General features: G+C 42.8%; 1 protein-coding gene across 1 annotated transcript in view; it reads left to right on the top strand.

Moving 5' to 3' along the window:
* dner (delta/notch-like EGF repeat containing) overlaps nucleotides 1–26,489 on the top strand; it is a 48,397-nt gene that overhangs the window by 9,926 nt on the left and 11,982 nt on the right. The window contains exons 6-7 of the mRNA XM_065282887.2: nucleotides 91–244; nucleotides 4,385–4,498. Coding sequence (XP_065138959.1) covers nucleotides 91–244; nucleotides 4,385–4,498 — 268 coding nt within the window. The remainder of the gene's footprint in view (nucleotides 1–90; nucleotides 245–4,384; nucleotides 4,499–26,489) is intronic.

Below are 26,489 nucleotides of genomic sequence, written 5' to 3'. Positions count from 1 at the left end.
TTTTGCTTCCAAAACGCAATATATAGTTACCTTTGTTGAATTTGTGTGTTTTCTGTGATTTGATTGTGTGTGTTTAAATGTGAAATATAGGACACGTTTTACTGCCAGTGTGAAGATGGGTATACTGGAATCTTCTGTGAGGAGTTTGACGCATGCCACATAAATCCCTGTGAAAATAACGCCTCCTGTGCTGATCTCAGGCAGAGAGATGAAGGACAAAATTACACCTGTACCTGCCAACCAGGTGTGTGTGCACTTGTGTGGGACTATTTGCGTCTCAATGACTTAGCACCGATATAGTCAACAGGAGTATTATTTGATAAACAATGCACATCATTTGATGATATCTAAAAATTAAATAAGTCTGATATGCAATGTTAAATTACTTTTAAAATTAGGCTTTATTTTTATTTTTAATAGAAATATCTTTTAATTTGTCTCTATATATTAATGTGTTGGTTTAAAAAAAAAAATATATATATATATCTATTTCGCTTAAATTGCAAGTTAAATACCATGTGCATGCTTTCTAAATGGTTAGAATTAACATACAAAGTTGTCAGTGGGGTGGTACACTTTCAAAAAGTACACATTTTGTACCTATGACAGGTGCATATTAGTACCTCAAAGGTACATATCTGTTACATATTAGGACTTTTTAAAGGGTACTGTCCCACTGACAGATTTTGTACCATTTTTTCTGATAGTGTACATTTTCTTTTGTAATACTTTGTGTATTTGTTGTGATTGGAATAATGTTTCAGTTAGTTGTTTGTAGTTTTAGCATTATTGTCATGTACAGAATAGCATTTGCATCCTTAACATAAAATATAAAAATAAAATAACCATTTAATTACATTTATGATTGGATACAGCCAGTCAGTTGTTGCTTGAATCACCCTGAAGGGATTTATTTGAGATAACAACCGGCTGGCTGGCACATTATCTCGCTTATTATACGGGTAATTGCCACATGAGTAAATATATTGACACGAAATATTGATTTTATATATTTCCATGAGGAAAACTTATTTCCTACCGGCTTTAAGCCAAGACACAAAGTTCAAGCAAGAAGAAAATGTTATTAATTTTGTATATAAATATCTAAATTATTTGTTACTCCTAAACTATACATTTCAAGATGACTCACAGTACTTGAGATGAGGCTGTGTTATCAGTAATACACAGCTATTTTCATGTTATCTTCTCCCTTAATGGAAATTAGCATTTAAAAACAACATCGCTTATATATTCTCTAGTTGAAAATCTACACAAACATCAAAAGTGCACATTCAAAAAACTAAATCATTCACGATGTGATTTATTCCTTTGAACAGATTAATAATATTCAAAATATTAACATATAAAAGTTAATTAATGGTTAACATGATTGTGGAGAAAAGCATTTGTTAACAAAGAAATCCTCTTATGAATAATCTGCATGTATTTATACTCTCATACACCTGCCACTAACACACACAATGTCTTTGTGTGTGTGTGTTTGTGGATGTGTGTGCTGTCCCGAATGTGTCCCTGTTTACAAGTGGATAACAGAGAATAATGGCAGATCACCTTGTGTAGGGCACAGAGCTTTTAGCATATATGCTGTTTTAAATGCAGAGATGAGAGAGAGAGAGAGAGAGAGAGAGAGAGAGAGAGAGAGAGAGAGAGAGAGAGAGAGAGAGAGAGAGAGAGAGAGAGAGAGAGAGATTCAGTCCATTTTTGTAAGAGGATTATGAAGAAGAAATGAGAGCAGAAATGTTGTTCATTAGCTGCTGATTGATTCAAGGTGGTTTTTTAATGGAAATTGTTTGTTAAAGTCATTATTTTAATGTTTTTAATGTTTTTCACTGAATGAAGGACTACAGCTTGTGGGTCTGTTTTGTAAGCCAGGTTTTTCCTAACATTCTATTCTGCTGGGTTATTTTTAACCCAATGCTGGGTAAATTTTGGACAGAACACATGTTTGGTTATTAAATAAACTCACACTGTAAAAAAAATGCAGCATGAAGTTAAAACTTGGTTTTGCAAGACAATTCAACGTACTTGAACTGTGTTTTGACTGTGAATAGTTCACATAACTTAAAAAACGATTTGACGTAGCATAAAACATTACGTTTGTTTAGCAGGGGGTCTCCAACCTTTTTGTGAACAAGGGCTACCACAATAGATAAAACAATCTGGAGGGCTACTTTTTGATATAGTCTACTCCAACTTTTTTATACTTGTTGATTTTACTTTATTTTACTTGTTGATATGTTTAATCATTGTTTAAAATGTTAACATACATAAAAGAAGCTCATATAAAAAATATGTAATTAATAATTATTACAATTGAGACTATTAATAGAATGTGCTTTGGCGGGCACCTCACAGACTCTGTGTGGGCAAGTTTGGAGACCACTGAGTTAAACCAGCATAAAAATATCTTGTTTTTACAGTGTATGCTGGTTTGTTTTAATGCAATGGTGTGTGGTTTCAACTCATGGTTGGGTTAACAACAACCCAGAATAGGTTTATTTATAACCCAAAATGTGTTCTGTCCAATATTTACCCAGCATTTAGTTAAAAATGACTTAAAGTGAAAGTAGTGTTTTAATGACATGAAATAAACATGAAAATGCAGAGAAAGTTGTGTGATATAAGGCAGGCGCAGCCGTTGACTTCTTTTTTCGAGGGCGCCCGATGCGAAGTTTGTCACAACATGTATGTAGCCCATCATGTGTGTGGTCCCTTATTTCAAAATATGTGTTCTGCGCGTTGAGTGATCCTATGTGCATCACGTGTCTTGTCAAAATAAGTGCCTGCTGCAGACGCGCAGCACATGGTTCACGTGACACAACAAACACATATTTAGAAAACGCAAGCAACACACACATGACACTCCGAACACTTATTTTGAATTTTCCCCCCTTGGATGAGCAGTCACGAGCTGCCACTGGTGTAAGGCATGATACTGAACAAAAACAAACATATTTATGCATGATGCCTTAAGAAATTGCACATGCTTATACATTCTAATGCACCCTAAAAAAATGGTGCTAAGTAGAACAAAAAGTGGTTCACTGTAATTATAGGGGAACCATTTTTAGTACTAAAGCCGAAAGTATACTAGGGACGTCCGTGTATGCGCGCCGTCCGCATGACGTAATTTTCATCATCAGGAGGGTCCGCGGTCGTCCGTAGCGCACCGTCCGCGTGAAAGGCCAAAATTTGAGACCGCGCGGACAGTGCGCGTACAGTCCGCGAGCAACAGCGCATGCGCGTGAAAATATTTAAACAGGACACTCCACTACAAACAATTATACAAAGGAAATAGACAGCATGTGCACACACACTATCGTTTTTCTTCTTAAATTTTTACTTCCTCCAAGCACAGAAAGCTGTGGAGCATGTTGGTTAACATAATGTTTTGATTCCTGTTCTTTGTTGTCTTCTTGTTTGTTCTAAACTGTGTTTGCAATGGTGGATCAGCTACTTTTCTACACCTATCCTGAAGTTTTAATGTACTGTAAATGTCGCCAAATCAGTGCTGCCCTGACGGCCTGTTAGAGTAATCATTTGAATAAGAAAGCATTTGTATTGGGTATAGTGTCAAACGCGCCCATCCGCATTTAGCCGCGGGGAGTATACTTGGAAAGCTGTGCGGACACGGAAAAAAGGTATACCCCGGCCTTAAACCGCACCTATCTAGAATTGTGCAGCTCCTGTGTAAAACCATATTGTGCTATGTTTAAGCAATAAGGTATGAGAGGCTGTGCTGTATCGTGAATAAGTAACGGCTGAAGAGCGTTGTTAGGCACGACGCAAAGCGGAGTGCCTGCAACCCCTTCAGCCGTTACTTATTCACGATACAGCACTTGCCTCGAGTACCTTATTGCTTTTATAAAACGGTTACCACACAATATTAAAGTAAAAAAAAAATTATTGCAACTTTCATGAAGTTAAATCAATAAAAGCATTCCTTCCGCTAGAAAAAATAGTCCCTGAATGCAAACAACAACATGGAAGCTCAAATAAAAACAACAAACTGCTCTCAGACTTTGTCTCATTATATGTTTAAGTGTTGCTAAGGGTGTTGCTAAGGGCGCAGTGATATTAAATACAACCGTTGGGTGAAGTGGTCATAGCAGTGTTTTATTGTGAATAAAGCACACCTATTGACCAATCAGAATCAAGGATTGGAACTAACCGTTTTATAATGAACCATAAGTGGTGCTATAATTGTGCTTTAGCACCACTTATGGTTCTACAAAGGTGCTATATAGGTGCTCTGTAGGGCTAAAAATGGTCCCCTTTATGATGACAAGCTTTTTAGCACCATCTTTATTTATAGTTTAGTTGAGATTATAATACATTACTGTGTATGTGTGTTGTGTTTCAGGTTTTGAGGGAGATCGCTGTCAGTCTTTGGTGGATCATTGTGTTTCTGGACCCTGCAGGAATGGAGCAACTTGTACCAGCAGCTTAGAAGGAGCTCATTGCTATTGCGCAGAAGGTACCTACACACACACACGCTTAAAGAGAAATTGTAATGAGTGTGTGTTTGGTGTGTCTGTGTGTAGGTCTTTTTGTATTTGTGTGTTAAGCTTGAATCGGCCTGATTCGAGCTCTATTTCTGTTCCCTCTCCTCTTGAGCTCTCTAAGTGTGTCAGAGAGTTGCTTATTTTAAACATCTCGGCCTCTCTTCCAATTAATCCTGAGATGCAGCAGAGCTCCGCCTCTCTCTCTCTCTCTCTCTCTCTCTCTCTCTCTCTCTCTCTCTGTGTGAGTGCATGCTGGGAGCGAGTGCGGACGGAGCTGTTTGGCGTGAGTGAGAGCGCTGCTTTGTTGATGCAAACTTTTCTTCCTTTCTGGCTACTTTTCGTTGCTAGTTGCAGGATTAGTGTTTTTGTGGTTTCCCGCACTTCGGTCAGCGGGGGGAAAGGATGGGGTCGGAAGCGAGAGACCCCTCGTTTCTCACCCCCAGGCATGGCTGTAAATGCATGCCTGATGCTGATGTTTCAGTAGAGGACTGTTTGATAGCTGTAAGTACAGTAATTGGTGGAGGAAATATTCAATCTGCCTCACGAATGAATAAAGCTATCGTTTTTTTCCTCACTGACAGTCGTATGGTTGACGATTTGATAGAATCAGGCATAACTATTAACAATACTTTTGTCCCGGTGTTGCCTTTGTCAAGTCCGTCTAAAAAGGTTGTATTTTCCAATGTTCCGCCTTTTATAAAGAATGAAATGTTGGAATTATTACTCCTAAGGTACGGCAAAATGATAAGCCCGATTAAGATGATTCCACTTGGTTGCAAAAACCCCGACTTAAAGCATGTGATGTCTTTTCGGAGGCAGACTTTCGTGATTTTGAATAATCAGTATGATTCCATAAATCTCTCTGCTAAATTGAAACTCGATGGGAAAGACTATACCATTTTTATTACATCAGATTCTATGAAATGTTTCGTGTGTGGTGAATTTGGACATGTCAGACAATCTTGTCCGAATCAGAACAATCCGGTGGCCTCGGCTGTGGTTGCGGATAACAGTGGGAGGGCCGAAGGTGCGGTTGTTACTGCGGCAGTTGTGGTAGAGAAACCCCAGCGGGCCGGAGAGACTCCCGCGCTGGAGACGCCCGAAGGGAGGCCGGTGCCGGAGGCCTCCAAAGTTCGCTCGGAGGAGCCTGCTGAGGAGGTAGCCGGGCCGAGTCACACGCCCGCTGTCCCGCGGACAGACGCGGGGCCGCTGTTGATGCGGCAGGCGGCATCTGATGTCGACCAGCCTAATGCTGATGATCAAACGCTGACGGATAATATTACTGACGATTCGATTTCTCAAAGTCAAGAGGATTTTTCATCCCAGGAATTTGTGGATGCCAAATTATTGAATGAGGATTCTGATAAAGAGTTTGATGATATGGAAATGTGTGATTACGATGTGATGGATCACGAGTCTGCCTCCGGTAAGTCAAAACTTTATTCTGTTAAAGAGATTACTCTTTTTTTGGATACAACGAAGGGTCTTCGCAAGCCAAAGATTGAAAATTATTTTCCGGATTTGAAACTGTTTTTGATTTCATGTTCAACGGCAATGAGAAGCGCCTCTCTAGATGAACTTGACAAACCTAAGCGATACCGTCTCAAGAAGTTTATGAGCAGTGTCAGAAGTGTTTTAAAAACTAAGAAGTAATTATGGACATATTTTTTCTGAGATACTTTTTCGGATTCTTTTTACTGTGTGGGTTTAGTACTTATTTCTCTATGGCACCGCTGAGGTTTTGCTCTTTAAATATTAACGGGTGCCGTGATGCTGTTAAAAGAGCTAGTCTTTTTGACTATGTTTCTTTAAAATGTGCCAGTGTAGTGTTTTTACAAGAAACACACACTGATGTTCAAAATCATGTACAGTGGTTGTGTGATTGGAAGGGGCAGGTTTTTTTGAGTCATGGCACCAGCCTAAGCGCAGGTGTTGCCATCTTGCTGGCCCCTGAGTTTAAAGATTTGCCTGTGAATATTACTGAAGTGGTTCCCGGTAGATTGATTAGAGTGGATGTGACACTTCGGGGCTCTGATTTCTCTTTTTTAAACGTGTATGCGCCCAATGTTGGGGCTGAACGGATAGTGTTTTTTGAAAAGCTTAAGGATGCTATTAACGTAGTCCAGAGTAATAGGATTATTGTGTTGGCTGGTGATTTTAACTGTACACTCAACCATGTTTTAGATAGGAATCATTCTGAACCCCATAGCTCATCTTCTGATGTGCTTAGATCACTTGTTATGTATCATGATCTGGTAGATGTCTGGAGGGAGTCTTTTCCCTTAGCTAGACAATACACTTGGGTGAAAATTAATTCTAATATGATATCTGGGGCCAGATTGGACAGATTTTATGTACAAAAATGTATGAGGGAGAAGTTTTTTAACAGTTCCATTACTCCGACTGCTTTGTCTGACCATCACCTTCTCTTGGTTGATGTTGTCTCTGCTGAGAAAACCTATAAGCAACCTTATTGGAAGTTTAATAATAGACTGCTATTAGATCAGGCCTTTGTGCTTTCTTTCACTTCTTTCTGGGAGTTTTGGAGAGAGAGGAAATGTCAATATAAGTCCTTAAGTCAATGGTGGGACATTGGCAAAGTCCACATTAAACTTTTCTGTCAAAACTACTCTGCCTACTGTAGGAATAATCTGGATAACACAATGATGCAGCTGGAGCAGGAGATTTTACACCTCAGCAATGAGGGGGACGGTGCAGATGTAAATGGGGCTCTGGAGCGGAATAAGTTTCTATTACGGAACCTTTTGGAGGAGAGGGCACAGGAGGTATTGACCCGTGCAAAATTTTTATCAGCTAATAGCATGGACGCTCCTACCTCCTTTTTCTTCAAACTTGAAAAGAAAACTGTGGACAAGAGAATTCTGGGCTGTCTAAAACTTCCTGAGGGGGGGAGAACTACTGAGAGTCATCGGATACTTTCGTATGCACGGTCTTTTTATGAGGAGCTCTACACTGCTGACCACTGTGAAGAAGAGATGGTTAATTTACTCCTCCAGGATCTACCTCAGCTTTCTAAGAGAGATCAGTCCTTGCTTGACATGCCACTTACTTTGGGGGAGATATCTTCAGCGGTACAGGAATTGTCACCCGGTAAAGCTCCTGGCCTTGATGGATTAAATGCGGATTTCTACAAGCGTTTTTGGACTATCATTGGGAATGACTTACTACTCGTTTTTAAGGAGAGTATTGAGAATGGTCTTTTACCAGTAAGTTTTAGAAGGGCGGTAATCACCTTACTTCCAAAAAAAGGGGATCTAGAGGACATCAAGTGCTGGAGACCGGTTTCGTTACTTGGAACGGATTACAAAATTTTTTCAAAGACCTTAACGAACAGGATTAAACTTTGCATCTCCTCTGTGATCCATGCAGATCAGTCTTATTGTATTCCCAGTCGTACAATTTTTGATAATCTGTTTCTAGCCCGAGACTTGATTTCATACGCCAAAATGCACACCTTGGACGTCGGCCTTGTTTCCTTAGATCAGGAGAAGGCTTTTGACCGTGTGGACCATGGTTTTCTTCTAAAAAGTCTTAAAGCTTTTGGTTTTGGTACTTCTTTCATTAACTATGTTAAGCTGCTGTATACAGACATTTTTAGTATGCTCAAAATCAATGGTTCCCTTACTAAACCCTTTAAAGTGGGTAGGGGTATAAGGCAAGGGTGTGGTCTCTCCGGCATTTTGTATGCTATCACCATTGAACCATTTCTGGTCCGTCTGAGGAACAATCTGAGTGGCTTATCTATAGTATGTCCTCGCAGTGCAGAATCTGTGTCTGTCAAGCTTACTGCTTATGCGGATGACGTTACGGTTCTTATAAGGTCTTCAAAAGATGTGAAAGAACTGGAAAATTCACTTGAGATCTTTCAGAAAGCTTCTTCCTCCCGCATTAATTGGGAGAAGAGTGCAGCCCTCTCACTGGGAGTTTGGGAAGATGGAGGGCCCCCGGCTCTCCCCCAACGCTGTGTATGGAGTCAGGAGGGCCTTAAGATTCTAGGCGTCTTTCTAGGAACAGAGAGGTACATGAGGAAAAATTGGGATGGCGTTTTTGAAAAAGTGACTGGACGCTTACGCAAATGGGAGTGGATTCTACCCAAACTTTCCTTCAGAGGAAGGGTTTTAGTGGTCAATAATCTGGCAGCTTCAATGATGTGGCACAGAGTGAATGTACTTGACCCACCTAAGGATCTGCTTGTTCGTTTACAGAAGGTGTTTGTAAATTTTTTTTGGGATGGGTTTCATTGGGTCCCTCCGGCGACTCTTTATTTGCCAGTGAATGAGGGCGGTCAAGGGTTGATTAATTTGGTTGCTAAAGTTGAAGCCCTGAGACTAAAGGCTGTTCAGAAGCTACTGTTCTCACCAGGGTTTACCCCGTGGGTGTCTCTGGGTCTTGCCCTTCTCAGATCTTTTGGTGGGTTGGGGCTGGACAAGCAATTATTTTTAATGTCTGAGTATGGTAAGGTTTTTCCCTTCAATATTAATTTTTATGGCTCTATTTTGGCTTCTTGGTCAGTGTTTAATATCCACAGACGTGACGATTTGCACTTTGGTGTTAATGAACCTCTGTTTTTTAACCCTCTTTTAAGTGGTTTCACATGCAAGTCTAAAACTGTTGTCAGCATCTTTTTGGAAAAAGGGGTATCTACCATAGCTGATCTAATCTGCCTTCCTTCCAAGTCATGGAGGACAGCTGAGTCTATCTGTAGCCAAACAGGCTTTAAATCTGTAAGGATGGTGGAACAGATCCTGGGTGAGCTGAAAACTGCTTTCCCAGCAACCCTTCTCTCTTTTTTAGAGAGTGTATTGTTTAAAGGCTCATATGATAGTTTTTTCCCAATACTGACTGTGTCTCCAAATGTTTCTCTGGATGGTGAGCGGGATACGAAACTGCTCACTTTTAAGTACTTGGAAGGATTTGCCCTTAATGAGGCTGGGAAGGATATACTCTATCAGACTTGTGTCAAAGTCAGGTTTTCCCAAGGAATCATGAACAGAGAGGACTCCAAATGGAGGGCCTATTTGCAGGCTCCCTCTAATTTTTTGCCTTCTTGGAGACTTTTTTATAAAGGCCCTCTGCCTAAGCGTTCTGGGGACTTACAGTGGAGGATTTTACATTGTATCTTACCTACTAACACTCATGTCTCGAAATTTAATTCAAATGTTTTGCCTAAATGCTTGTTCTGTGGTTTTCCTGAAACTGTTTTTCATGTCTTCTCTGAATGCACCAGATTGCTACCACTGTTTTCTGTTCTGGGAAAAATTCTTAATGATTTGGGTTTTGTTTTTGACATGATGCACTTCATTTTCGGTTGTAAATACTCAAGGGCGCTTATGAAGCAATGTACTGTGGCAAACTTTTTAACGGGTCAAGGGAAGTTAGCAATTTGGAAGTCTCGTAAGCTAGCAAATGATGGAACAAATGTGAACCTTCTTCAGCTGTTTATGGCTTTGGTGGAGTCCAGGGTTGTTGTGGAGCACAAGTTTTTTTCAGTTGACAAAAAATCTTCCAGAATTTGAGTTTAAATGGTGTGTAAATGGGGCTTTAACATCCCTTGGTGAGGATGGAACACTAATTTTTAACTGGTAAACTTTGATTGGGTCAATCAATGTGTCATGTACATTTTATTTGTTTTCCAGCTGTGATTTAGTGTGAATGGATATGTTTTTTCTAATGATTAAATAAAGGGAGTTAAAAGTCAAAAGTCTCTCTCTCTCTCTCTCTCTCTCTCTCTCTCTCTCTCTCTCTCTCTCTCTCTCTCTCTCTCTCTCTCTCTCTCTCTCTCTCTCTCTCTCTCTCTCTCTCTCTCTCTCTCTCCTCTCTCTCTCTCTCTCTCTCTCAATTCAATTTTCAATTCAATTTTCAATTTAAAGAACTTTATTGGCATGATTGTGTCACTTACAATATTGCCAAAGCATTATACATAAAACGAGAAACATACAATAACACAATATTAACAAACATTAAGGTGCAATTAAGCTAAGGTGCTGGGTGATGGATGAAGTACTACTGCAAAATAAAATAGAATCAGAGGATATTTACAATATAAAGTAGACTTTGAAATATAAACATATGAAGTATACAAATGTACATTTATGGGGGCAGATGAGAGGTAAAATAAAAATACTGTACAAGATCAGGGCTGTGGATTATTTCTGATGGTGTGCAACTGATAAATGAATTTAGCAGCAGCTGATGGGTGTCTGTCTTCCCCCAGTAACATCTTCATTTGATCTGAATCTGAAGAGCTATGAAACTCTGGTATGAGCTTTGAGATTTTGTCAAAGTGTTTTTCTCTAAGCTCTTTATATTTACCACAGTAAAGGAGAAAGTGTGTCTCTGTCTCGATCTCACCACTGTCACAATGGACACAGATTCGCTCTTCTTTTGGGAGCCATGTTTGTCTATGTCGGCCTTTCTCTATTGCCAGACTGTGATCACTGAGTCTATATTTAGTGAGGATTCGTCTCTGCTTTACATCTCTAACTGTGGAGAGATATTCTGACAGACTGTATTTTCTGTTTAGTGCCCGATAACATTCTAGTTTACTTTGGTTTTTACTTTCATTATCCCAATGATCCAAATATAAAGTTTGACTTTCTTTAATGATTTGGTTTATTGTGGTTTGTTTGCGTTCATTAGTGCTGGTCTGGAGTTTTAGAGCCAGTTGACAGATGGGACTGGTTTTAGGTCTCTTCTCTTGAGTTTTAAGGGCTTCATATTGAAGTGTGTTCGGGGGACTTGAGTTTAAGTGTGACCAGAATTTAAGGGAGCGTTTTTGGATGTGTATTATTAGGGGATATCTGCCTAATTCAGCCCTGCATGCATTAGTAGGTGTTCTTCTCTGAACTCTTAAAATATTTCTACAGAATTCAGCATGCAGGGATTCCATTGGATGTTTGTCCCATTTGGAGTAATCTGTTAGGCATTGTGGACCCCAAACCTCACAACCGTACAGAGCTATGGGCATTATTACACTATCAAATATTTTACACCAAACTGTAGCAGGAATGTCTGTTTGTTTAAATTTGCCTTTGATGGCATAGAATGCTAGTCTGGCTCCGCCCTCCTACGTGCTTCCGCTTATTTTTCATTTCGCTTCAGCAGTACGTCTGGGATTTCTCTATAGAGTTTCGTTTTCTCCTGCAAAAATCTGCAGGACCAATCAGCGAACAGATGGGGGTGGCTAAGAACAATGACGTTGAGGTCGTGCGTCAGTTTGAGTTGTAGTTCAGTAATGGCAGCGGAGAAAGACGTGAGAAAAGCTATTCGGTCCGTTGTTGCAAAACTGCCGAATATACACAAGTTAAAGCCGGAGCAAGAACGCTTAGGTTACTCATTTAACCCCGGTTCCCTGAAATAACGGGAACGAAGCATTGCGTCAGTTTGCTGACGCTATGGGGGAAACTCCTGTTTACTCCGTGATTGAAGCCTATTGGTTAACGTCTGTAGAAAATACAGACCAATGACGTTTGAGCCCGCGCGGGGGCGTGGCACACGTCCCTATATAAGCCGGTGAAATACGTCAAGAGCTCATTATTATTCGACTGAAGCGCGCAGCCGAATAACACTCGCTGCGTAGACGTTTGTAGCACGGCCAGCAACGCAATGCTTCGTTCCCGTTATTTCAGGGAACCGGGGTTACATGAGTAACCTAAGCGTTCCCTTTCAATACGGTTCACTTCGCATTGCGTCAGTTTGCTGACGCTATGGGGGAACGTAATCCCATCCCGCCGTGCATACACAACGGACTGAGGTGCCCTTACCGGAGAGACACTGCAAGTGGCCCTAACCCAGCATATACATAGCTCTAGCGAGCGCAAGTGTAAGCACCATATATGAGACAGTAATACGCATACAGTGAAGTTTCTAAACGCACCATGATGCATATACAATAGAGCACGAGACGGCGGGTTCCCTGAGCGCGCCGCGAGCTGTGCATGATTTATTAATAGGTAGCCATGACGGTGAGCTAGCAACGCACCGTGAAGGCATACAGAAACGCAATCGCGTGAATCATTAAGCCGATAAGACCTGTGCTTGTAAGGCAGGGACATCCAGGCTATAAAATCTGACAAACGTAGACGGCGAGGACCAGCCGGCCGCGTTACAAATGTCAACGATAGAAATCCCCGTAGACCAAGCCCAAGATGAAGCCATACCCCTCGTGGAGTGAGCTTTTAAACCAACTGGACAATGTTCATTCAGGGAGGCGTAAGCCAAAGCAATGGCTTCGACGATCCATTTAGATAGCCTCTGTTTAGTGAGCGGCATACCTAAGGAATGTTGTGCGAAGCTTACGAACAGCTGATCTGACTTGCGGTATGAGGCAGAACGGTCCGTGTATATTCTTAACGCTCTGACGGGGCAGAGCGTGTTCGGGGTTTGTTCGCCGTCCGCCGTTGGAAGGGCGAGAAGTGAAACCACCTGAACTCTAAATGGCGTGGTCAAAACTTTAGGAATGTATCCCGCTCTCGGTCTAAGGATCACTTTGCTATCGTTAGGACCGAATTCCAGACACGACGGGTCAATTGAAAACGCGTGTAAATCGCCCACTCGTTTAACCGATGCCAACGCCAGGAGGAGAGCGGTTTTTAAACGAGAGAGCGCGCAGGTCAGCCTGCTCGAGGGGCTCGAAAGGGGGACCGCGCAGCGCTTTCAGGACCGTGGACAGATCCCAAGACGGGACCGTGTTAGGTCGCGGTGGGTGTAGTCTGCGAGCGCCTCTGAGGAATTTAATGATTAGATCATGTTTTCCCACGGTGCGACCGGCGATAAGGGCGTGATTCGCCGTTATCGCCGCCACATACACTTTAAGCGTCGAGGGCGCGCGACCGCTGTCCAGCATTTCCTGCAGAAAGGAGAGAATATGCTCCACTTCACAGGTGTTTGGGTTTAAGTCTTTCGTCGTGCACCAATCAGAAAAGATAGACCACTTTTGAGCGTAAAGGCGCCTGGTAGATGGGGCCCTAGCTTCAGTTAGAGTATTTAACACTCGTCCTGAAAGGCGTGAAGGTTGCCGTTCAGAGACCAAACGTGTAGATTCCATAGCTCCGGCTGTGGATGCCATATCGTCCCTCTCGCCTGAGATAGGAGGTCTTTCCTCAGCGGTACTGGCCATGGTGCTGATGTTTTCAGCTGCCATAGGTCGGGGAGCCACGGTTGATTGTGCCAAAACGGAGCGACCAGAATTATCGCGCATTTCGTCTCTCTTATCCTCTGAAGGACCTGTGGTAACAGGGCCACCGGAGGAAAAGCATACAGAAGACACGCCGGCCATGCTTGCGACAGGGCATCGTGATGTCTCGAGAAGAAGATCGGGCAATGCGCGTTCTCGTCTGATGCAAACAGATCGATCTCCGCCCGGCCGAAGACGGTCCATATTCTCTCGACCGTCTGAGGATGCAGTCTCCATTCTCCCGGCGGCGGACCGTTGCGCGAGAGAATGTCTGCACCCGTATTGGCTACACCCGGTACGTGAGTCGCTTTTAACGAACGTACGTTCGCGTGAGCCCATAATAAAAGCCGTTTCGCCAGCCTGGATAGGGAGCGAGATCTCAGCCCTCCTTGGTGGTTTATGAACGAAACCACCGTCATACTGTCCGACCGCACTAGAACGTGTTGATGTTGGAGTTTCGGTCGAAAGTGTCGTAGCGCTAAGATAACCGCCCACATCTCGAGGTGGTTGATATGTAGCTGAGACAACTGGTTGTTCCACGCACCGAAGGCGAGCTCGCCGTCGCAGTGAGCGCCCCAACCCGTCGCAGACGCATCCGTAGTCACCACTTTCCTCCTGCTCACGGAGCCGAGCTCCGTGCCCGAGAGGAAAAGGTGAGGGGATGTCCATATCGAAAGCGCTTTCACGCAGCTGTACGTGATTTTGATTAATAAGCGGCCCGACAACCAAGCACGGGGCGGAACTTTCGCTTTCAACCAAAACTGAAGCGGCCTCATGAACAGCATTCCCAACGGTATTAGTGGGGATGCTGCTGCCATCAGACCCAGCATTTTCTGGAATCGTTTGAGAGGGAGATGTGAACCCGCTTTGAACGATGCCGCCTCGCGTCTGACCGTGAGCGCGCGTTCCTGTGTAAGCCATGCCCGCATCTTTAATGAGTCGAGCGTCGTGCCTAAGAACGTGATTCGCTGCGTGGGGGTGAGCAAACTCTTCTGGAGGTTGATTTTGAACCCCAAATTCTCCAAATGCTGGAGTACAACGGTCTTGTGCGCAGTAATTTCCCTCTCTGACTGTGCCAGAATAAGCCAATCGTCGAGGTAATTCAATATGCGGATGCCGCTCTGTCTGAGAGGGGCGAGAGCCGCATCCGCACATTTGGTAAATGTGCGTGGTGCCAGAGATAATCCGAAGGGCAGAACTTTGTACTGGTATGCTGTCCCGTCGAACGCGAATCTTAGGAACGGCCTGTGACGTGGCGCTATCGGAATGTGAAAGTAAGCGTCTTTCAGATCCACTGATATGAACCAATCGCCCGGTCGAATTAACGCCATGATTCGTCTGGCTGTAAGCATTTTGAACGGCCGTTTGGCAAGAGTGCGATTCAAAACGCGTAGATCCAATATCGGTCTGAGGCCGCCGTCTTTCTTTGGAACGAGAAAATAACGACTGTAAAAGCCTGATTCGCTTTGATCCGCCGGGACCGTCTCTATCGCGTCTTTTAGTAATAAAGAACGCACCTCTTCCCTGAGGATCTGTATACGATCGTCTGGGACAGTGGTGTAGAGAACGCCGCGAAACCGGGGTGGTCTCCGGGCGAATTGAAGTGAATAACCGTGTTGGATTACGTTTAGAATCCAGCCCGGCATACCGGGGGTGGATTGCCAAACGTGAAATTTGACGGCGAGCGTCGATATGCTTATGGACGTTAAGCCGTGTGTGTGTGTTTGTGTGTACAGAGGAGGAAATTTGCTCTTTTTGTGAAAAGGTAAAAATTTGTGTTTCGCTGTTACAGCGAGGGTGTGTCCAGCGCCCGAGGGGACTGAAACACGCAGAACTTTCGAGGGCGGGCCGGCCGAAGCGGGACCAGAGCCTCTTTTCCTCCTCAGACTCTCTTCAGGGAGGCGGTGCCGGCGTCGGGTCCAGCGTAATCCTAGGACGGGGACCGCGGCGTCGAGGCGGGCCAGCCGGTCGTGCAGGACGCTGGCGCTTGACCTCCGGTTCAGCTCTCGGCTGGGGCTGAGCTGGTGCTGGCTTAGGGCGTTGAGTTGGCGGCGGTTTTGGGCGGCCGGTCTCAGACGCTGAGGCAGATCGTTTCGGTAGAAAATGCCGCATAGCCTGCGACGATTTCTGTGCCTCAGTGAAGCGCTGGGTGAACCCCTCCACAGCGGAGCCGAAGAGCCCCGACGGTGACACGGGCGAGTCAAGAAGGGCAACCCGGTCCGTGTCCTTGATTTCCGTCAAGTTCAGCCACAGATGTCTCTCCAGAACAACCAGGCTGGCCATGGCTCTTCCTACAGCCTGAGTGGCGACTTTAGTGGCGCGAAGGGCCAGATCAGTCGCGCTGCGCAGGTTTTGAAAGGTCGACGGGTCCGGACCTGACTCGTCCATGTCACGGAGGAGTTTTGCCTGGTATACCTGCAGTACCGCCATCGTATGGAGAGCGGATGCAGCGTGTCCGTCGGCGGCGTAGGATTTCGACGCCAGGGTCGATGTCAGGCGACAGGGCTTCGACGGATGGTTCAACTTAGCCCTCCATCCGCCGGCTGAAGACGGGCAGAGATGGGCGGCGACAGTTTCCTCGAGCGGCGGCATCTTAGAGTAGCCGTGTTCGTCGGCGCCGTCCACTACGGAGAGGACGTGGGAGACGGCGCTCTGAGCTCGGGTGGAGTGGGGAGCACGCCAGGATTTGGTGAGCTCCTGGTGAACCTCAGGGAAAAACGGCGCCTGCCGTTGGCGGGATGATTGACGGCGCCCGGGCTGCAGAAACCACTCGTCCAACCGGCTGAGTTGAGGCTCTGACGGCGGCGACCACTTGATATTGAGCTCCGCCGTAGCTTGCGTCAAGATGCGGATGAGCTCAGAGTCGTGAGGACGCGTCATCCGAAGCCGCCCAATCCTCCAACTCCTCAGAGGATGACATCATCTCCAAGTTGTCACCGGACCCAAAGGAAACCATGCCGCTAGCACTCGGCAGGGGGCGTAAGTCCTCACGGGCGAAGGTGACAGGATGACGGCGGGGAGACAGAGCACGCGGGGGATGAGCCGGCGTGGACTCGGTCTCAGGGTGTCTTCCAGCTTCACGGCTCCGCTGCTGTTTAGGCGGGAGAGCACGGGAAGCCTTCCGTTTAAAGATATCGAGGCGGGAGCGCAGCACCGCGATAGGAAGGAGCTCGCAGTGGGCGCAGCCCGCCTCAGTGAGTACGGCCTCGGCGTGGGCAGGACCCAGACAGATGACGCACTCTTTGTGGAAATCCTCCACGGGCAAAGGGGCTCGGCAGGAGCCGCAATGCCGAAGCGACATTATCTCAACGCGCTTCTGCTCTTTTAGATACTCTTGTAGGCTCACCGGAAAGCGGCAGGGGAACACGCTGGTGTGTTGTAGTCCGCTGCAGTGCTTGGATCGACGGCGAGTAAGGGCTTCTTCTTCGGAGCAGCGAGAAGGTTCGCGCTGAAGGAGAAAAGTAATGAGCTCTTGACGTATTTCACCGGCTTATATAGGGACGTGTGCCACGCCCCCGCGCGGGCTCAAACGTCATTGGTCTGTATTTTCTACAGACGTTAACCAATAGGCTTCAATCACGGAGTAAACAGGAGTTTCCCCCATAGCGTCAGCAAACTGACGCAATGCGAAGTGAACCGTATTGAAAGGGAACCAGGTTTGCTAAGTTTTGTTTGTTTGATTATTCTGACTTGTTGTTTCCAGACGGTTTCGGTGCATGATATACGTCACGACCACATGTTAGCGATTGGCTTTGGCAGATCCTGAGTGACTCTGGGCATATCCAATAGTTTTAAACTTCAACAATGGACCCTCCTTAACGGAAGTAATGCTTTGCTATGGAGCGTGGCCAGACTCTCTGTACAAATGAAATGAATGTACGAGAGTCTGGTTATACCAGGCTAATAGAATGCTCGTCTAGCTTTCTCTTTAAGTGCATTTACCGCGAGACTAAAACCGCCTGATGCGCTGATTTTTAACCCAAGATAGTCATAGTGTAAGGTGTGTTCTAGTGCAGTGTTTCCCAGAGTAAATGTGTATCTGTTATCTTGTAATCTTGCTTTTTTCTGGAAAATCATAATTTTAGTTTTCTTCAGATTGACCGTCAGGGCCCAGTTTTGACAGTATTTCTCCAGCAGGTCCAGGTGTTGCTGTAAACCTTGTGCAGTGTCTGACAATAGCACCAGATCATCTGCATACAGAAGAGCTTTAATCTCTGAGTTGTTTAGGATGAGACCGGGTGTGCTGGATTGTTCCAGTAACACTGCTAACTCATTAATATATAAGTTAAATAGAGTTGGACTCAAGTTACAGCCCTGTCTCACCCCACGCCCTTGACTGAAAAATTCTGTTCTTTTGTCACCGATTTTAACTCCGCACTTGTTTTCTGAGTACATGGATTTAATGATGTCATATACTTTTCCTCCTATGCCTGATTGTAGAATTTTATAGTATAAGCCGTCGTGCCATATCGAGTCGAATGCTTTTTTAAAGTCAACGAAACATGCATAAACTTTGCCTTTGTTTTTATGATGAACGTGTTGATTGACTAGCGTCTGTAGTGTGTAAATGTGGTCAGTGGTGCGGTGGTTTGGTAAAAATCCAATCTGACTTTTACTTAAGACGTTGTGTTTGGTAAGGAAGGCCTGAATCCGAGCATTTAAGATACTACAGAAAGTCTTCCCTAGATTACTATTTACACAAATGCCTCTGTAGTTATTGGGGTCAAATTTGTCTCCGCTCTTATATAGCGGGTGTATTAAACCTGTGCTCCAGGTTTCAGGAAAGTGTCCAGTTTGTAGGATTAAATTAAACATTTTTAAAAGTGCCTCTTGCATTGCTGCAGGACTGTGTTTCAACATTTCTGTTCTGATGTTGTCTAAACCGCATGCCTTTCTGGGTTTTAATTTCTTTAGTGCTTCTTTTAGTTCTTCTAAGCTAATCGGGTAATCTAAAGGGTTTTGGTTGTTTTTAATGATGGATTCCAATTGTTTTAGTTTAGTTTGTAAATTTTTTTGATCAGGTGTAAGACTATCTGAGGAGATTTCCCTGAAGAGGTTTATAGTCTTTCCATAGTTCTCCATTTTGTATGGGTATGTCCTGGTTTTGTTTTTTGTTTAGGCTATTCCATTTTTCCCAGAATTGATTATTATGAATTGAGTCTTGGATTTCTTTGAGAGTAAAATTGAGGTGTTGTTGTTTTTTGTAGTGGATTGTATTTTTGTAATCCCTAAGTGCTTCGCAGTAGTTTTGTCTTATTTCTGGTTTGTGTGGATCTCTGTGTTTTTGGTTGGAGAGTTGTCGAAGACGTTGTCTTTCTCTCTCTCTCTCTCTCTCGCTCTCGCTCTCTCTCCCGCTTTCTTACGTAGCTGCTGTGAGTTTAGTGCGGAGGGATGGCGTCTCAGACCGAGATGCCGTCCCTGCGCTGCGGTTTCAGGTGTGTACCTGTTGAGGGAGTTATGGTGGAAGATGTGCTTATTGCTACAGGAGAGGTAGTAGGCCATGATAACGTCTTTTCCGCTTCTCGTATGAACAAGGCTGTTGTAGTTTTCTTGAAAACACAACAACTTGTAAATCAGCTAATCGAAAGTGGTCTCGTTGTGAATGACGAGTTAGTTCAAATCACTCCTCTTTTCGCGGCTACATCCAAAATAACAATCTCAAATGTCCCGCCGTTCATATCCAACGATATGTTGGAACGCGAGCTTGTTCGTTTTGGCAAAATTGCCAGTTCGTTTAAATCGATCTCGCTAGGATGTAAACATCCGTCCCTAAAGCATGTATTGTCTTTCAGGAGACATGTAAACATGTTTTTAGATTCTCCGGAGCGAACGCTGGATATTTCTTTCCGTGTTAAGCATGAGGGAAGAGCGTATATGGTGTATGCAACAACTGGTCACCTAAAGTGTTTTGAATGCGGTGATGTTGGACATAAGTGTGATGTCTGTCCACATCGTAGAGTAGAAAGTGTCACTTCGGGAACAGAAACTGCCGTTATATTTCAGTCAGCGCCTGTCCAAGAAGCACAGCATGTGGATCAGATAAGGGCTGAGGTAAGGGCTTTGGATGTTCGTGTACCTGTGAATGCCCAACAAAATGATGTATTGAAAACAAAGGTGATTGTTTACAAAGGCGTGACTGAAACTCCGCCGATAGAAAGTGCTAATGACATGTCTGTTGTGCCTAGCACTAGTGGAGCTTTGGTTACTGTTACTGAGTCTATGGTGGAAAAGGTACAGTCAGAGGATTTCTGTGATACAGCATGCAGTGGTTTGGGTGTTGTAGATGAAACTCTATCAGATGAGACTGAATCTATGTGTGATAATGATTCGTGTTCACAGGGAGATAGTCTGTGTAGCGGTGATGTGGCTTCTCAAGACTATTCACAAAATGATCAGGTTTTATATTCTCTAGAAGAGATTAATACTTTTCTAGATGATACATTTGGGAAATAGGTTAATGTTAAAGAGTTTTTCCCTGATGTTGAGAGGTTTGAAAAGTCTGTTGCTGTGTACCAAAAAAAGGTGGGCCCTGAACTCCTAAGTGAGAAGAAACGTTTTCGTTTAAGGAAACATCTAACAGCAATTAGAAAGTCTAAAAAGGGAGTGAAAGAGAGATTTTCAAAGACATTGGTTAACTGATCATCTCATGCTTCACATGGTGTCTCTTTCTTTAATGCTGTTTCTATTTTTTCTTTTTTTCCCTCTCCTTTATCCATCAATGAAGGTATTAAGGGTGGGCTCACTTAACATTAATGGAGGGAGGGATATGCATAAACGAGCACTTGTTTTAGAAGTAATAGAACAGAGGAATTTAGATGTCATTCTTTTACAAGAGACACATAGTGACGAAGGAAATGAAGTTGAGTGGGGTAGATGGTGGAAAGGGCAATATAAAATAAGCCACAAAACTAATTTAAGTGCTGGAGTGGCAATCCTTTTTTCACCTGGCCTAAAAGTTAACATTTTGAGTGCCAAAGAAATAATAAATGGTCGCCTGCTTGAAGTTAAGGCTGATATTGAGGGAAGCACTTATTATTTTATCAATGTGTATGCACCAAATATTGGTTCTGAGAGAGTTTGTTTTTTTGGTGTACTAAGTAATTTTTTAAAACAAGGGTATAATGATGGCAGTGTCATTATTGGTGGGGACTGGAATTGTACTGAACATTTTACTGTCGATCGCAATACTGAAGAACCCCATTTTCAATCGTCCTCTCTTTTATCAAAGTTAATAAAAACAGCTGACCTTTTGGATATATGGAGAGTTAAAAATCCTAATGTGAGACAATACACTTGGGTCAAAGTAAATGGTAATAGAGTGAGTGCTGCTCGTTTGGATAGGGTGTATGTGTCTAAAAGTCTTAATAGTCAAGTTAGTCAATGTTTTATCACTCCAATGGTTTTTACGGATCACAAATTGGTCACAATAGAAATATTTATTTCTCAGATTTTAAATAAGTCATCTTTTTGGCACTTTAACACTAAACTGCTGCAAGACAAAGCATTTTGCAAATATTTTGAGTTGTTTTGGAAGCAGTGGAGGGAAAAGAAAAATATGTTTGACAATTTGAGACAATGGTGGGATATAGGGAAGGTTAATATTAAAATGTTTTGTTTGCAGTATACTGCCAATGCCACAAAAAACCTGAAGGAAACAATTAAGGCTGTTGAGGAGGAGATAACAACTATAGAAATGGATTTAATTAATGGGTGTGATCCTGTATTAAACAATAATTTACAAAATAAAAAAACAGAGCTGAGATCTTACCTAAATGAGAGAGTTAAAGGGGCTTTGGTTAGATCTCGATTTGTTTCCATAACACATATGGATGCTCCAAGTGCTTATTTTTTCAATTTAGAGCACAAAGCAGCAAAGCAAAAACAAATGGTGTGTTTACGTCTTCCTGATGGGAGAATTTCTTTTGATGTTAAATATATGCGTCATCATGCAGTGAATTTTTATTCCAATCTTTACACTGCAGAGCAATGTGATGCAAACTGCTTGGAACAATTATTAAAGGACTTACCCCAAATAGACTCTGAGTCAAAGATGGCCTTGGATTTGGATATATCCTACCAAGAATTAACTGACGCTCTAGGACAGCTTCATTCTGGAAAATCCCCGGGTATTGATGGTCTACAACCCGAATTTTACAAGTGTTTTTGGAATTTAATCGGGCGAGATCTTTGCGAGGTTTTTCGAGTGTGTAATAAGGACGGACTGTTGCCTGTTTCTTGTCAACGCGCAGTTTTGTCACTTCTGCCCAAAAAAGGGGACTTGACCCTCTTGAAGAACTGGAGACCAGTCGCCTTACTGACCACAGAATATAAAATGCTATCTAAATGCCTTGCTAATAGGCTTAAAGACTATTTGCATTTGATGATACATAAGGATCAAACATACTGTGTTCCAAAAAGAACAATATCTGATAATTTGTTTTTAATCCGGGACATCTTGGACACATGCAGAGGTTTTAAAGTTAAAACTGGTATAATCTCCTTGGACCAAGAAAAAGCTTTTGATCGTGTTGATCACAACTATCTTTTTAATGTGTTGAAGGCTTTTGGTCTAGGTGAAGGTATCTTAAAATGGGTCAAATTATTGTATGCTGGTGCTACTTGTATGGTTAAATTGGGAGGAGGATTAAGTCGTCCTATTCCTGTAACCAGAGGTATTAGACAGGGTTGCCCCTTATCGGGACAACTATATAGCCTAGCGATTGAACCCTTACTCTGTATGTTACGTAAAAAAATGTCTGGTTTTCATGTACCTGGGTTTCTTAACAATACAGGAATTGTCTTAAGTGCCTATGCGGATGACATCACAGTATTTGTAAATGATATGAATGATGTAAAAGTCTTGTCTGATGCTCTTGATGTTTACGGAAAAGCCTCATCAGCTAAGGTGAATTGGGATAAGAGCGAGGCTCTGTGGGTAGGGCAGGATTTAGAAAATCTTCCATCGTTACCTGGTAACCTTAATTGGGCATCAGAGGGTTTAAAAATTTTAGGCATACATTTTGGTACTAAGGATTTTCAAAAACAAAATTGGGAGGGCTTAGAGGAGAAAGTGTGTGCTCGATTGTCTAAGTGGAACTGGTTGCTACCCCAGCTGTCCTACAGGGGAAGAGTCTTGATTACAAATAACCTGGTGGCATCTATACTGTGGCATAGATTTAATGTGCTACAACCACCGGCAGGACTTGTTCAAGCAATCCAGAGACACTTGGTTTCCTTTTTTTGGTCAGGACAACATTGGGTGCGTTCTGCGGCACTGTATCTTCCAAAAGAGGAAGGGGGACAAGGCTTGGTAGATATCAAGGCAAGAATAATGACTTTTCGCTTACAGGCCTCTCAGAGACTGATATACAACAGCGATCTTGCTTGGACCAATGTTGCCACAGTCCTCCTGCGGAGGGTAGGCAGGCTGGGTTTAGATAAACATCTATTCCTAATGAACCTACAAGAGGTGCACCTAGCAGATCTTACCCCTTTTTACAAGTCCTTATTCGAGGCTTGGAAAGTGTTTGCAATATCTAGATCACCAGAATTGGCACCTGGTCTTTGGTTGTTGGAAGAACCATTGCTTCAAAACCCTTTTCTTCCAAGTGTATTACCATCTGCACATCTATGGTCACGATTGACGAATGCTGGATATACAAAGCTGGGTCATGTGTTAAGCAGCAGTGTGGAAGAAATTAGTCGAAAGAGTGGAGTTAAATCTGTGAGACTGATACACAAGCTCTATACTGAAACATGTGGTGGTTTGAGAGATGACTACAAAACGTTTCTAGAGAACACCAATGTGCTTCAACAATGGACAGAGGGATACGACTACACCTTCCCTGCAATCACTGTTTCTGCTGCTGTAGAAAACTGGGAAGAAGATGAGCAGTATTTGCTGACTTTTAAAATCCCCGTTTTGGACGTTTTTGAACTGGTTGGAAAAAAGGCCCTGTATTTGACTTGTGTAAAAGTGTCTAATGCCAGTATGCTCACTGGTTTTCTTTCAACAAAATGGAAAGATTTTTTTGGACTTGACTCTTCCCCTAAAGGGTGTTGGCGTGCTCTGTACAAATGTCCGATTGACAAGAGGACAGGTGACCTCCAGTGGAGGATTGTACATGGAGCAATAGCTACGAACAGACATGTGGCACACCTTGATCCTAGTGTTGGGGTGGGCTGTCCTTTTTGTTCAGAGACAGAGTCTCTATTTCATCTGTTTGCACAGTGTTTACGTTTACGGGATATTTTCTCTCTTTTAAGTGAATGGTTTTTGTCCTTAGATGAAGAGTTCTCTTTACAATTATTCATTTACGGTCCCAAATACACTGCTCAAAGGAAAAAAACTTTGATGTTAATCAACTTTTTGACAGGCACCGCAAAACTTGCCATCTGGAAAACAAGGAAAAACAACTTATTGGGGCAGGGTGCAATAAATGTGGTTCCTATGTTTTTAGGTTTGGTGGCAGCAAGATTAAAAGTTGAATTTGCCTACTATAAGTTAGTGGATTGTATACCAATGTTTGTAGAGATCTGGGGTGTGAATGATGTATTATGTTCTGTGTTTGAGGAAGGTGAATTGGCATTGTCTTTTTAAATATGTTTTATGTGAAGTAGTGTTGGTTGTGCTGTTTTTTGTCTTCTGTGCTTTTCTGATAGATAATTGTTAAAATAAAGTTGAATTGAAAATTCAAATTCTCTCTCTCTCTCTCTCTCTCTCTCTCTCTCTCTCTCTCTCTCTCTCAAGAGCAACCCACTGTACCATCCTTAATGGTTTGACCTTTAACCAGGACACACACTATCAGAAAACAACACAAGAAAACAGTCTTTTGAAAGAAAATGTGATACTTTATGTTAGGGGCCAGAATTAATACATATTAATCCTGTGGTGTGAACTGGCACCGTAAGCCCCTGTCTGGAACGAAAAGAATGATGAAGCAATAAGAAGAAAGACACCATTAGCACATTTTTAATTAGTGTGGTGAAGCTCGAGGTACAGCTTTAAATATTTCACCAGACGCACAAGGCACTTAATAGCTTTTCCTCCGAGTTAACACATCTATTCAGACTCGTCAGACTCAGACTGCACACTGATGGATTCAAACCTTTTGTACCCATTCACCCCTAAAATGTAGCTCTGCTCCGCGCATGAAAATGCTAGAGAGTTGATGTTTTATTAAAATAGTAATTCAACATTTCATTGCTGTTGTTTATCTTTACAGTGAGTAACACTAAAGTGCATTTTATGAAGAGTTTGCATGCATTTTGTATATTTTATGCAACAACAAGTTCCTTGTGCTTATTTAGGCTAAGATTAGGAGCATCAAAGATGGATTTCATTTATTGATTTATGATTTCAATCTTTGACATGACCTTACTCAGTCAATTTAAACACATTCTTAAAATTTTGTAGGATGATTTTATGCAGAAAACAGTTAATGACAAAAAAAACTTTAGCTTGGGTCACATGTGCATTTAAAGGGATAGTTCGGCCAAAAACGATATTAAACCCATGATTTACTCACCCCCAAGCTGTCCGAGTTGCATATGTCCATCGTTTTTCAGACAAACACATTTTCGGATATTTTAGAAAATATTTTAGATCGTTCAGTTGATTAAATGTAATCTGAGGGTAATTCGTGCGGTGTTGTTGTAGAAATATCCATATTTAAAACTTTATTAACGAAAATAAATACCTTCCGGTAGCGCCGCCATCTTAGTCGTGTCCGTATTTATGAGAGAGTATTAGCGTAGTGTACGCACTTTTCTTAGTGACGTATGACAAATTCGGAGGGCAGGGGCACAGAGCAGCAGCAGAGTAGCCTCCGTAGGCTGCGTAAGCTCTCATCCTGAATGCGGATGCGACTAAGATGGCGGCGCTACCGGAAGGTATTTATTTATGTTAATAAAGTTTTAAATATGGATATTTCTACAACAACACCGCGCGTATTACCCCCAGAAGACCTTTGTTTATCATCCTGGAGCCGTTTGGATTTAATTTGTGAAGGATGGACGCACTTTTTTTGGACTTGAAGGTCGTGGACTATGGGTGGACCCCGTAATATTACATTTAATCATCTGAAAGATCTAAAATATTTTCTAAAATATCTGAAAATGTGTTTGTCTGAAAAACGATGGAAATATGCAACTCGGACAGCTTGGGTGTGAGTAAATCATGGGTTTAATATCGTTTTTGGCCGAACTATCCCTTTAAGTTCTGTATTTACTGTTTGTTTTGAACATTGTTTTTGTAAAGCAGGTTTACTATAACAAGCATTAGTGAGAAGTAAATTGGATTTAATTATGTTGAGCTTTTCAACTTCTTATTTTTCTTTATACTAACATATCCTGGAGCTTTCAAGCTACATCCATCCAGACTCGGCTGAAGATTTATGCTATATCTTTTCTAAGGGGTCGGATATACGAATTTGTAAAATGGACGATCAAACTGCTAAAATTATTGTAAGGCTCTGTAAAACATACCTCAAAATGAGGTGTTACTCATCCCCCGGGGTACAAATGTTGCCCCCTGTGAGTTTCATTATGATAATGCATGAAAAGCATCCGTAAGGGAAACTATAGTGGATGAATCAGCACACGCAGTTGTGTTGCTCTCTGTGTGACTGACATTTATTATGGGGATCTTAGTAATGACGCTTGTAATCTGCAGGGGTGCGCATGTTACTCAGAGACGCACCATATATACCACACAGCTGATAGATGCCATAAAAACGTCATAGTTTCAGTCACAATTGTGCAGGAAA

This window comes from Paramisgurnus dabryanus, chromosome 9, assembly GCF_030506205.2.
Source record: "Paramisgurnus dabryanus chromosome 9, PD_genome_1.1, whole genome shotgun sequence".
NCBI classification, from domain to species: Eukaryota; Metazoa; Chordata; class Actinopteri; order Cypriniformes; family Cobitidae; genus Paramisgurnus; species Paramisgurnus dabryanus.
Note: the sequence above shows the minus strand (reverse complement) of the source record. Positions and strands in the feature narration are given on the sequence as shown.